Source organism: Pagrus pagrus (assembly GCF_965226575.1).
Source record: "Pagrus pagrus genome assembly, chromosome: 23".
In the NCBI taxonomy this organism is placed as follows: Eukaryota; Metazoa; Chordata; class Actinopteri; order Spariformes; family Sparidae; genus Pagrus; species Pagrus pagrus.
In genome coordinates, this window is record NC_140205.1 from 16,417,914 (window position 1) to 16,432,028 (window position 14,115).

The 14,115-nt window shown below is 39.4% G+C and overlaps 1 protein-coding gene across 1 annotated transcript; it reads left to right on the top strand.

Moving 5' to 3' along the window:
- The first annotated feature begins 75 nt into the window (after nt 1-75).
- On the top strand, nt 76-12,275 carry bcat1 (branched chain amino-acid transaminase 1, cytosolic). Its single transcript, XM_084345677.1, has 11 exons — nt 76-95; nt 730-783; nt 2,576-2,770; nt 3,911-4,021; nt 4,250-4,369; nt 4,567-4,724; nt 4,960-5,102; nt 5,407-5,492; nt 5,596-5,736; nt 7,003-7,077; nt 9,439-12,275. Exons 2-11 carry the CDS (start codon nt 754-756, stop codon nt 9,475-9,477), a joined length of 1,098 nt encoding a protein of 365 aa, XP_084201803.1. The 5' UTR covers nt 76-95; nt 730-753; the 3' UTR covers nt 9,478-12,275.
- The last annotated feature ends 1,840 nt before the right edge of the window (nt 12,276-14,115 follow it).

Consider the following 14,115-nt stretch of genomic DNA (forward strand, 5'->3'; position numbering starts at 1 on the left):
TGTAAGCGGTTTAAGGAGGGAGTGTCTGAAGATGCACAACCGGTTCATCATTCATCCCGGCTACATTTGGCGAAGACGGCTCTACTTCTCTGAAGGTAACTTTTCTTTCTTTCTTTTTTATTTTTTTACAACATTATTTACTGTTGTGAGCGTGAATGTTAGAGATAAATATTGGTGATAAGGCTGTGCTTTCAGCGCAGGTACACTATTATAACTACCAAATCACAGATACGTAGCTAGGGCCTACTGAGAACTTCTATGTGGGCTATACTATCATGCAGTGTCTTCTCCTTTATGTAAAGATGTAGCTCATGAAAAGCTTAATGTAATTCTATCACAAGGCCTGTTTCTGTTGACACCTGCATTTTAAGAAGATATTTGATAAGGTTTCGACAATGTGGCTTTCCTTTATTATACTGTGTGATAGTAAATGCTTGACAAAATTGTAGAAAAAGAGCTGCAACCATATTATCGATTAGCTAAAAATGATCGCACAACCAGTGTGGAACCCACATTGACTGAAGTTTGCAGTATGTTGTTATTAAGAAAGTAAAGTGACTTGAGACAATTACATTAGGTAATTGCTTTAAGGGACAACAGCTGGCTCAACTGGATATGACAACCAGTTCTGCAGGTTCTACCCCTTTAGGCAAACTTCCTTGTAAAACGCGAATGCACATTGAAAGTTTATTTTTATTGTATTGTTAAAATATTTTAAATTGTTTTCAGGGAAGCATCATTTCCACGACCGCAATGGCTGACAACAGTACTCCAAGCTTTAAGGTATTCAAACTGTTTAAGTGTGTTGTGGCTTTATGGTTTGTAGAATTGAATGAATGCCAAACAGCAGAAGATGTTACCAAGTTCCTCTGTTCAAATGGCATTGTGGTTAAAGAGCACCTACCCTCAATAGCTGCTCCAGCTGCAGCATCTTGAAGATTCCTTGGTTTCCTGACACTTAAAAATCCCCCCTTTTCCTCCACATAGAAGATACTCCAGCAGTGCCTCTTGTCCTCATGTTGCCAAGAGCAGCAATGAGAGGCATTTGGAGCCGCAGTCATTCAACAGTGTTCTTGATGTGACAACAAAACACATTAAAAAAACAATCCAGTGCTTAAAAAAGTCCAATTTCTTCCAACCTTAGCAAGCCTTTTCTAAGGCATTTGATTTAGCTCTTGATTTGTCCATTTTGTCTCCATTTTTGGGAGGTAAGGAGGCAACCGGCGTCCACTCCTGTGCTTGTCCTCCTCTCCCTCTTGCTGCAGCCTGCTCAGCAGAATCCACTTTCCCAGCTCACGCTAAGTAGCTGAAGCTTTGCTTGTTTTCTGACCCTGAACACCTGAGCACTAGACAGCAGGCTCAGGTAGAGATTAGAGCGGAACATTTGTGGACACACACACCCACTCAGACGTATACTCACGAGGATGAGAGTTGGCTTTGGTTTGGAGAATGGAGATAAACAGCAGCAGAATAAACTAAGTTTTACAATAACGAAAATAAAACCATCTGCAAGTATGTTGATATGTAAACAGGTATTTGATGTAACACAGATAATCAGAGGCAAATGTAAATATACAATATAAAAAAATGCATTTCTCTGACATTTTCACACGGTGTTGTACTGTGGTCACTCGTCACTTTCCAGTACTGTAATCTGGGATTATGGCGCAGGTAACCTTCTGCACCAGGAGGGAGGGGATGAAGAGCCAGTCTAATCCCAGCCAACTGGAACAGATAGCTGACTGAATGGTTGGCCAGAAGATATTTCTCTTTTAAAGAAGGATCACATGAACCAGTCTTGCAGAACAGCAGGAAAGGACAGCACTTGTTCTTGATAAATATGACACATATTTCTCAACCTGCTGTTACTGCAGCATCATATATGCAGCATGGGGACATAATGAACTCAGAGACTTGGATTCAAGCTCATTCATGCTAAAATGATGCTATGTATTCTGTATGTGAGGGTGACCTTTGACCTCTGAATTGGGTCGTTGAGGAAGACAGCTTTCATGCAGTTAAAATGTTAGTGACAGTTTCTGTCTGTACATCTTTGTCCCTGATGTTACACTGTCACTGCACGGCCTTTGTTTTTGCAGCAGTGTGGTCACTGAGAGGTGAAGTCATGTTGCTTTTCGCATTCTTTGTATGAGCCTGTTACGCTCTCAATGTTACAGCAGCTGGCCAGACACAGACTGAAAAACAAGACAACAGCAATAGTTGGATGCTAAAGTGCATTACCTAAGGCTGAGAGCTGAAATGCATTCTGAGAAAAGATGTAAGCTGAACTGTAATATTGTCAAAGCTTCAAGTTGAAATGGATGTTCCTTAAAATGCTGAAAGATGAAATGCTTTTTACAGAGGAATTGCTCTGCTAAACAATGAAGTGATGAAATATATTGCCTGACATGAAAGTGGTTGAACTTAAAGATAAAATACATGGAAGTTATACATCAGTAACATTAGACACAATGCTCCGTCAGTTACAAGTCTGATGCAATGTGGATTCTTCACTAAAACATTCAGATTCATTCTTAAATCTCACTGCTTTCTTTTCTGTTGTGCTTTTAACCAGGCAGCTGACCTGGTTATCCAGCTGTCCTCCGCTCCAAACCCCAAACCAGATGTGTCCACCTTTGGTTCCACCTTCACTGACCACATGCTGATCATAGAGTGGAGTGAGACTGAGGGCTGGCAGGCTCCGCTCATCAAGCCCTTTGGGAACCTGTCACTCCACCCGGCCTGTTCAGCACTACACTATGCCATACAGGTAGAGGATTCAGACTAGCTTAAATGGATTTAGTATCTCATCTGATGCTACATTCGGTCAGGAGACTGACGAAGCTTCGGAGTTCAGTCAGGATGGGGCAAAAAAAGCCTGGATGAAGATTTTGTCATATTTAAAACATAAAAAGATGTAACTTATTATGGCATTGAAAGAAAAAAATAGGCCCAATAGTTCATAATGCAGCATGACAAGTATTCTACATTTATTTATTAAGACACAACAGAAGAGCCCAGCTGGAATCTCAACCAGGGTCATAGCTACTATTGAAGACACTACGGATCTTTTTTGTGCTCTGGCAACCTTCTAACATATAATGGGTCTTTTAAAGGCTATTTCTAGTGTTTTGAGACCCAGTATGTTCGAATTCAACCAGTTATGAATCACAGGTGGCTTTAGTGTGAATTTACAACCGGTTCCAGTTGAGAACTGGTTCAAAATGATCTGATCCGTCAGAATGGTATGCCTCAGAGCTTATCAGTTCTTGTTATACAGTAATTTAGTCAAATTTTATTGAAGCAGTGCAGTGGAAGAAACAGTCCAAAGCAAACAACAAAAAAAGATGACAACAGCGCTTGCTGTAATTTGTGTAAAATGACAATTATAAAAAAGGGTGGAGCCATCAGCGATACGCTGAAAACATATTTCTTTGTACTAACATCAGTACAAGTCAGGCAGGCTTAGCAGAAGAAAACCACTATGAATATGATTACAGTACAAGTCTCTCATTTCATTCATTTCCGATTATGACAGACCTGACTGAAGAAACTGCTTTCAAATAACAGCAGTAAAACAATGGAGAATTTGAACACCTGCATGCCTTTTTCTCTACACAGTGTTCTGACTCAGAGATAATGAAACAGCTTGTTGATGCAGCTTGGTTTTTTTGACACAGAAAATTGATCAGTAATCAATAAAAGATTAAGACTTATAAGGAGAATGAATAATAGAATTGGTATCAATGAAATCTTATCATTTGCCTTCCCTACTTATGACACAACTTCTGCTAACTTCTGCTACATTTGTATTTCTCCACCAAGGCCACACTTGTTCAAGCACTGATTTAGTTTAGAATTTAGCATTTTGTTTAGTAATTTTTCTTCCTTTTCTTCTTTTTCTCACCAGCTCTTTGAGGGGTTGAAGGCATACCGTGGGGATGACAACCAACTGCGTATCTTCAGACCGATGCTCAACATGAACCGCATGTCCAACTCTGCTAAGAGAGCTTGTCTACCTGTAAGATGGGTGTGAGGAATGAGTGGATGGATGGATGAAAGGATGAAAGGATAGTTGACAGTGATGAGCAAATGACTGCCTTCAAACTGTAATTTCAGCTACAACTACAACTCAATCTTCCACTTCTGAAGTGCCATCACCACCGTCCTTTCTATTTAAATGTCTTTTCACCCACTCGGCCTCCACTCTCCTTACCCTTCTCTTTCTACACCTCCCTCCCTCCTCCAGGCCTTTGACCAGTCAGAGTTGCTGGAGTGTATCAGGCGACTGGTAGAGATTGACCAGGACTGGGTTCCTCACTCAAATGAAAGCAGTCTTTACATAAGACCAACATTTATTGGCAATGAGGTGAGGAGGATAATGAAGTGCTATGTTCATTTGTGAAGGCAGAAGTTTTTTGTTTGGTTGTTTTTAGGGTGTACTCACACTAGGCAATCCATACCGTGCCCAAGCATGTTTGACCACAAAGCCCAGTTTGTTTGACTAGTGTGAGCGCTCTGTACCATGCTCAAGCACATTGCTATGTGTTCATGTGTCTTTGGTAGTGCTGTTTGGGTCTGAAGAAGTCCACCCATGCCTTGCTGTATGTGATCTTGAGTCCGGTGGGCAGTTACTTCAGCACTGCGAGGACCCTGTCCTTGTGGGCTGACCCGAAGTACACACGGGCCTGGAGAGGAGGAACTGGAGACTGCAAGATGGGAGGGTGGGTAAACACATATTGTATGAATGTTATTATTCATTGATAATTAAAGCACTCAACTCCAACATCTGGGTTGCTGATCAATCCTCAAAGAGGATCCTCAATTCACACACACAATGGATGATTTGTTTGGTGTGGGGGGTGTGAGGTAAAATAATCTTCTCAACTTCACTTTACAGTACAGTTAAATGCATTGCTGTAGCCAAATTAATCATAGTTGTGCTTTGGATTTCTGCAGGAACTATGGATGTTCTATATATCCCCAGTATGAAGCAGAGGATTATGGGTGTCAGCAGGTGTTGTGGCTGTACGGAGAGGACCACCAGATCACTGAAGCGGGAACTATGAACGTCTTCCTGCACTGGATCAATGAGGAAGGAGGTTTGTCACACAGCCAAAGCCTCACAGACTGTTTTCCAGTGAAGTGGAAGATGTAGAGTTGCAGTGCAGAGAACACATTTAGCCGTTGAAACAAGAGGTCAGACCGGTTGTTCCAATTAACCGCAGCCTACACAGTATACAGTATACAATTATACAGTATAATAGGCATTTATACAAAATGTTTCACAAGTCTGACCTCTTGTGGAAGAACTATGTCATTACAGCACAATGGCCTCTCCACTCATCATTTCTTTCAGTTTTATTTAACTTTTTTTTTTTTTTTTTTATGTTTTTTCTTTTCCAGAGGAGGAACTTGCAACTCCACCTCTGGACGGTATCATACTCCCAGGTGTAACCCGACAGAGCATCCTGGAACTAACCAGGAAATGGGTGAGTCAGATGAAACCATAAAGGTCAACATGCATGGATAAATATTCCAAATGAGGCATCACATTTCCTCTGGTCTTTTCCGCTGTCTTCTGTGCCCATGCAGGGTGTGTTTAAGGTAACAGAGCGCTACCTGACCATGAGCCAGCTGTGCTCTGCTGTGAAGCAGCAGCGGGTCAAAGAGTTGTTTGGCTCCGGTACTGCCTGCATGGTCTGCCCCATAGGAGAAATTGTTTACCAGGGAGAGGTAAGACTGAGAGCGACACATTCTATGAAAATCTATGCTCACCAATATAAAGCAAGGTCGTTTACATTAAATTATGTAATATTTGATATGAATTTTTTTTACTTATATGAAAATAAGGAGTAGTAGTGTATCACTTAGATCTGAATAATTTAATAAACAATTAGTGTCGAAGTGGAGTTCAGCAGGATTTATATGTTCTTACTAAGAAAACAACTATTCTGGTTCGCAAGAGTGACTTTCAGGAAAAATATTATTCTCTCTTTAATATTTTGCCCCATATTATGTAGGTAAACCTTCTCCGTTGTATTATTATAAGAAGGTAATTTTGGACATTGCCTGTGCCATTGCATTTTTAAAGCCATCTTTTACACAATGTAAATCAAATTTTGCTTTCATTGGTCTCTATCACTTGCTTTGTCTTAACAATTAAAAACAGACAGTATGATAGTACTAGAAACTGTTTTCCTCAAACAATTAATTATTTTTCATGTAATTTCCAGATGAACACAGCCATGGACACTAGCTGAAATCGACTATAGAGTGAAACACTATATAGTTTTAATTACATACTGTATATATCATTATGTATTCTTTAAATGAACAGTTTGTGGTTGACTCAGGATGTTTGAGGGGCAGGGGTGAAAAAAATAAAAAGGCCACCAGCTGTATCCAGTGGGGCACCAGTGTGCAAAAGTTGTGATATACAGTATTTATAGTGAATAGAGGGCACTTCACCACATTTTGTCCGCTGGAAGGGCACCCTAGGGACACATTGTCATGTTTTATCTACCATGGGTACATCCAAGAGGGCACTTTTACAGCGTTTTTTTGTAAAAAAAAAAAAAAAAAAAGGAGTCTTCCCAATCTGCCCTCTCATCTTCTGCTTCATGATAACTTATAGGAAGTTTGACTTTTGCATCTAAAGCCTCCGTTTATTTCAGTCACACTGTAAAAAAGTAATGCTATCTTTATTTGATTAAAAAAATTATATGAAAGATGTACATTTTTATACAGTAAAGTAGTAATCTGTGCATAGTTTTTAATCTTTTCGAAGCTTTGTGCTTTGATAAATGAGGCTCATGGTCTCTTGTGACCACATGGACAGTTTTCATCTTTAAAGGCTCGTCAGAACCCTGTGGCTCTTTGTTTTAATACCATAATGTGTTTACTTAATATTGTCTGTGGTCTTGTAATTTATATTGTAACAAGTAGATTCACATTCAAGCCCATTAATGTTTTAAAATTGTGTGTTTTTGTGTGTCTCAGAACTTCCACATCCCCTGTCAGGATAACAACTCACAGCTGACTTCACGGATAACAAAGGAACTCAAAGACATACAGGTTGGTGGATGCACACACACACACACACACACACACACACACACACACACACACACACATACATCCCACAGATGTTTCGCCTAGCTTAGTAACAGCTGGTTGAGCATCTGTGTTCCTTACACTCCTGTCACCCTCAGGACTCTATTTTCATTGCACTGCTAGATTACTTTGAATAAAACGTTCACTGATGTGATTTTAGAAGAAAAAATTGGAAGCACAGCCTTCTTCAAAAAAAAAGGTAGGAGTGCGAGTGGCAGCGGTATGAAAAGACAATGTGCGGAATATCTGTACTTACTGTAGTTACATGTCAGTCTCACAGTGCTCAAATGTTTACGATAAAGAGGATTCACTCATAAAGACAAATAAATAGAAATGTTGACTAAATTGAAAATATGGTCGATTACAAACAAAAAAAAATATTCCCACCAAATACTAACTTATCACGCATCTCCTTAATTGCATTACAGGGCTGTTTTCTTTTTTTTTTCAGTTATTATGTAACTCAATGAGATAAAAGCATTAAGTTGTATTTTATGAACAAACCCCCGTTGGTCTATATTCATTGTACACCCACTGCATGCATTATCTCGCCTGTAAGTACATAGTAAGTGAAATATCTTATTAGGTAAAGAGTAATGACTTGGTAATATTGTACATGGCCTACAAACTCGCCAACTCTACAGTCTGCGCAGCACTGCAGGATTCAACAGATTCATAATGTTCTTCGCTGAAGGCTTGATTTGTGTTAATGAGAGCGTTATGTATCGCTGACTTTCTGTTATTGTGCTTTGTAATGAGCCTATTATTAGTATGAGTGTGAGCTGGACTGTGATAATTATTTTCTCACTCATACTGGGAGAGGCCCTCATAAGTTCACAAACAAATCATCAGGTGTCAAGTAACTAAGTATATTTACTCACGTTATGTACTTAGACTATGCGTCGACATCTTAGCCATTGAGTGACATCACTGAAGGCAATTTATTCAAATACAAGCAGCTTATTCTGGAGCCACAAAAGACTTTATACTACTTGTTTCACATATGTAGTAGTGCTCCCCAAGACATGTAAACACACTTTAACATGTACAATTGTTGAAGTTATCCTTTAAAGGTCAGTGTGTCCTTGCTTACTTGTGTTTATGACCAGCTGTTTGTGGATCATCAGTTTTGACTGGTTTTTGCTCTGGATGCGCTGCAGGCTTCCACATCTGCATTATTACACATTACAGATAGTAGCCCTCTCCTAAACGTCCTCTAAACACTTTTATTAGTTGACGTGTCTTATCTCTTCAACTACTGACTTTTGTCTTCTTTTCCTTTGCGTTGTCTTTCTCTTCTTCTCTTTACTTTCTGTGATGCATTTTTGTTTTTATTGTTTTGTCTTTCTGGTCAGTGTAGGGCGGCTGGCCGATTAGCATATCTTCTCTCCCCATCACCCAGGCCTTGTGTGCATGCTTGATGCGCATTATGAATGTGTTGACCACATCTTTATACCCGATAACATCTCCCTGCGTCGACAGTGCTTCAGAGAGAGACAGGGCCTGATGGTGGAGTGTGGAGAGTTAGAGATAGGGGCAAGACAAACTCCTGAATTCTCTCATTAAGCTTGCTGTAATTGCACAAACCCAATTATTGCCTCAGCCTTTTGTGATCTTCAAAGCCAAGATGCTGCAAATGAAGCCTCGAACAAGTGGGAGAGGAGGAGGAGGAGGAAGAAGATTTGGTGGTGGGGGAATGAAGGGGCGGCAGTGAAGCTTAATGAACAATAAAATCGACAAAACGCTGGAAAACGCTGCGCTCCATCCGCGCCGCTGTTAAATCTGTTGACATTTCATTTGGAGGGAAGCAGCACGGTGTTATCCCCCCACACACACTCCTCCTCCCGCCCCTCTTGAAGACAACATTGTGCAACAAACAAACGAGTGGTCTGAGGCAGCAGATGAAAGATGGGTTTACTAAGTCGCCCTGCTGTTCCTCTTTCAAGTTAATTAGAAATCACATTCTTTTGTTTCCCCTTCGCAGGCGTTTATTTACTTTCTCACTTCGACCATTAGAACAAATTTGCAACATGAGACGCAAATAATTGGATTTGTCTCCGCGGCTGTCACGGATTGGGGAACATTTTGTTTTGATTTTTATTATAGTTCCCTTTCCTCTGTTGTGTTGTGCTCTGTTGGTGGCTGAGTTTGCAGATTTGCTCACGGATATTTGATTTCATTTTCTGATTTGTGTTTTGCTCGCAATTAAGCGGGCGAGAGAAGTTTAGTACTTAGTGACGTGAGATTTTCTTTTCACTGCTCAGGCCGCTGGAGACACAGAGACTCTCTTGTAACCTTTTCATGACCTTTTTTCTCTTACAGTATGGACGCACGCCCAGCGACTGGATCTTCCTGGTGTAGCAGTGATGAAGAAGCCTGGATCGCACAAATGCACACACACACACACACACACACACACACACACCAGTGTGTGTACAGGAACAACATACTGTTATGCAACAACCGTAGACATACTGTAAATGTACATTAATAAGGAAACAATGTATGTGCAATATTTGTAGTTTAACTGCAACATCGGGGAGAACAGCTCTGCGGCGAGAGTGTCATAACATTTTATCTCCTTTTAAACTCAAATTAATGACTAACACACAACTGTCCAAAATAATTAACAAAAGTAGGCTAATGTCTCATGCAATAGTGCACAATAACTTACAGTAACACAGTCACAGTGGCTTATTCTGCTGCTCCTCATCTCCCTTTCCAACCAACATCCAGGATACAGCTGTGGCTTTAGGAAAACAAATGTTACAGAGAATTTCATATCACATGTGTAAGAGTTACAAAGCAGCAGTACTGTAAAAAGTACCCAAAAGTCACAGTTGAGTGAAAGTGAAGTTATGGTGTTAAACACTGGTAAAAGTGAAAGTCACCCATCCAACTAGTACTTAAGTAAAAGTCTTTAAGTATCAGATATTAAATGTATACTTCAGCTCAAAAGTGTGGGGTCACACAAAAATATCATTTTTTTCATGTAAACTCACACTTTAATTCATCAAAGGAGTTGCCAAATGAAGAGAAAATATATTCAGGACATTAACAAGGTTAGAATTAATGGTTTTTACCATAATAATTTTGTCCTTCAACCTGTGTTTTCATCAAAGAATCCTCCATTTGCAGCAGTTACAGCCTGATGTACTTATCTTCTTGCTCAGTTATTTGTGCTGTTCTTTGAAGGGAGTATTACACACGATTGTATGAGATCTTTTGTTTCTTTGCAATTTCTCGCATTGAATAGCCTTAATTTCTCAGAACAAGAATAGACTGTTGAGTTTCAGAGGTAAGTTATATTTATTTCAGGCCATTTTTGGGACTAAATTCAAACCCACTGATGCTGATGCTTCACATACTCAACTAGCCTAAGTTGAGACTAGACATTATCATTGTGATAAATGACTATTTCAATGACTTCATTGAAATAGTCATTTATCACATTGATAATGTCTAGACTGTATTTATGACCAATTTAAAGTTATTTTAATGGAATTTTTTTTCTAAGTGACCCCATACTTTTAAACAGTACTGTACTGAAGCAGCAACAGTTATTTTCTGGCAATAAATATTCTTTAATATCAAAAGTAAAAGTAAATAATAAATATATTAACGTGCATGTAAACATACTGTTAACATAATTGATTAGTTGCCTGGGAGATTTTCTGATCAGATGTTTGGAAAGATGGAAACAGTGGTTTTTTTTTTCTTTCAATTGGCGATAAAATACATGAATTTAGAAATGTGCTACTTTGACTCTGATGCCGCATGTAATCTGCAAAGTAACTAGTAACTACATCCATCAAATAAATATAGCGCGTGAAAAGTTCAATATACGCCCCAAAATGTAGTGAAGTGGAAGTATAAAGTTGCAGAAAATAGAAATACTGAAGTAAAGTACAACTACCACAACATTGTACTTAACTTTAGTACAGTAATTAAGTAAATGTACTTATTTACTTTCTGCCGCTGCAATGCAGCTACAACTTCACAACTGCAACTGTAGTACACTGTAAGTTTTATAGAAAAGTACAGTTAGATAGGTGGAACAAGGACAGTTTTCCTGAGTTTTATACTATCATATCACAGCCTTTCCAGCTCCACTAAAACATTAATAATATTAAACTTTAATTTTATAGCACCTTTCCCAACAGAGTTACAAAGTGCTTTAAAGACATATAGTAAACACAACTAAGGTATGAACAAGATAAAAAGATGTATCAATGTATAGCATCAGTTAAGAAAAAGCCATATGATAAAAGTGGGTTTTAAAAAGAGATTTAAAGGATGATATTGAGTTTGCCTGCCTGCGATCCAGAGGCATGGAGCTCCACAGCTGGGGCACCCAGACAGGGAAAGCCCAGTCGCCTTTGGTCACAAGTCAAGATTTTGGAGCCATCAGTAAGGCCCTGCCTGTATTAATATACAGTGATGAATGACAGTTATATATTTTTGTTTGTTATTGAAATCTGTTGGGGGATTGTTTCATGGGGACAAGATCATTTTTATTTTTATTTTATTTTTACTTCACTATACTGAGGCTTAATTGGTAGCCTGTGTCTACTTTATCTACTTTATCACTGTAACGGTTAAACAAGTCAAGTGCAAAATATAAATGATACAAATGTGTTATTTGACCAATTTTTAAGTTTTACTACATTTTCTTCCTGAAATCCACCTTGAAATCCTACCCCCTGTTGGGATCAGGATGATCCTGTTTTTTGGGATCAGAGTTATCCAAATCCTACTGAAATGTTTTGAACAACACAAACTGAAGGTTTGATCCAGATTACAACTAGGATTGGATTCTGTGATCTAATCTGATTTCAGAATCCTTCTTTCCCTTTTGAACAACCCATTTTCAAGATTTGATCCAATCCGATAACCAAAATCCGATCAGATTACCTTTGAACAACTGGCCCATGGATAGCAATTCACAGATATAGGCGGGAGCCATGCCATTCAGGGCTTTAAATACAAGCAGTCAAATCTTAAAATCAATTCTACAACTCACAGGTAGGCAGTGAAGGGCAACAAGGATTGGTGTAACGTGGTCGCTTCTCTTTGTGCCATTGTCTATGGATGTTACACCTGTTAATTCCTGAACAAAGTGCATTGTAGTGATGGCATTAAATTGCAATTTTAGTCAATTGATTGAGTCAAAACTTTGTTTTTCTTTCGTGTAACTACAGCAGAATGTTTGAGTTTCACTGTTTCACACGTATGTGCAGAGTTTGACACTAAGGGGCTGTTTCACATTAATTGCTGAAAGTGTCCATTTTCATAGAAAAATCTGTTTTTAGGGCAGGTTCTATGAGCATGATTTGTGATATCACAAATAATTTGGAAATTTAGAAGCCAATCCTGGTTCAACATTCAGCGTACACAAGTGTGACGTTGAAACTTGAGGCCTACAGAGCACATACACTGAGAATTGCCTTTAAAGTAAATTGGAAGACTTCGTGTATAGTTTTAAATAAGGGAGAGGGAGATGTTATTTTGATGGATTTTTACAAGATAATTTAACATCTTAAAACGTGTCTGATGGGATTTTTAATCATTTTACCAAATACCACCAAATAGTAATCATCATAAATAAAGCTTAATCAATATTTAGCTAACCATCGTACATTTGCACTAGTGCTGACAAGTGCTGTCATCTTCAATTGTGATTGTTAGAAAATGTCTTTTGTCCTCATGTTAAATTGTCAGTAAAACTATATTTTTTTACCTAAACACAGGGCACTTCCATTGCAGGAACTTTTCCAGGGGACCAAGAACCTTTTGAGGAACTCTGCATTTCAGACTAAATCTAGATCCAGGTGCAAAAAAGCATCCCCACTTGGAGTGCAGTACTTTTCAAAGGTTCAGGAACTTTAGTGCGAGCCAAGCTCTGCAGAGATGCTTCCACAGTCCTTAATGATGCTGAGGAGTGCTTTCCTGCCACCCTGCACACACACACACACACACACACACACACACACACACACACACACACACAAACACACACACACTCATGGAGAACCTGGAACAGAACCAAAGCCATCAGCATAATGGAGTCATAACAGAAAGCCATCAAACCAGAGAGCCCTTGGCTGTTTGGCTCTTCACACACATGTACAGGCACACATACACGCGCAGGGCATAATTCAGGATGTACTGTACTAGTTTAAAAATTAAAACTTTAAGTTATGTCCACTGTTAAAATGGGTCTTTGTATGTCTGCCTTTGTCTGTGTGTGTATCTGTGTATGTGTGTGTGTGTGTGTGTGTGTGTGTGTGTGTGTGTGTGTGTGTGTGTGTGTGTGTGTGTGTGTGTGTATAAGGGGTTGCCCAGTGGCGTGCTGAATGATTTTTGGCTCTTTGTGAAGACAGCTCATTTTGGCAGCAGCTCCCTCCTTGTGTGCAGTGGTACAGCTGGTGTAGAGCCCAGTGAGTGCATGCACACACACACACACACACACACACACACACACACACACACACACACACACACCACACACACACACACTTCAAAATGCCAAACACCATCTAACCTACTTGATCCAGGCCACTGGTTAATTTACCACAGCACACATCTCGACGTCTTATTCTCCAGCCTAGTTTCCTCTCCTTTCTTTTGTTTGCTTTCTCTCGCTATGAAACGCTCACAGCGGTTTGTTCAATAATCATTAGCTATAAATTAGTCTCTCAAGCTCCTCACTCCATTATTCGCCCACAGGGATCATTACACTTACATCTAATCTCATCTAAATGACATGTAGACAGGTGAGGACACTTTGCGTGATTGTTTAAGGGCATGTTGGATGTTAGCTTTACTGAAACTGTTCCAGGAGGACTAAAAAGCGAATCTGAGCTGTTATTTCATTGATATTTACTTTGAGTCGACAAGTGATGATACAGTCGCTGATGAGCCTCTGAGCTAATAATTCAGAACTGAGTAAAAGTGTTAAAGTCACTGATGGTGTGAAGTGATGGAGACACTGGCACA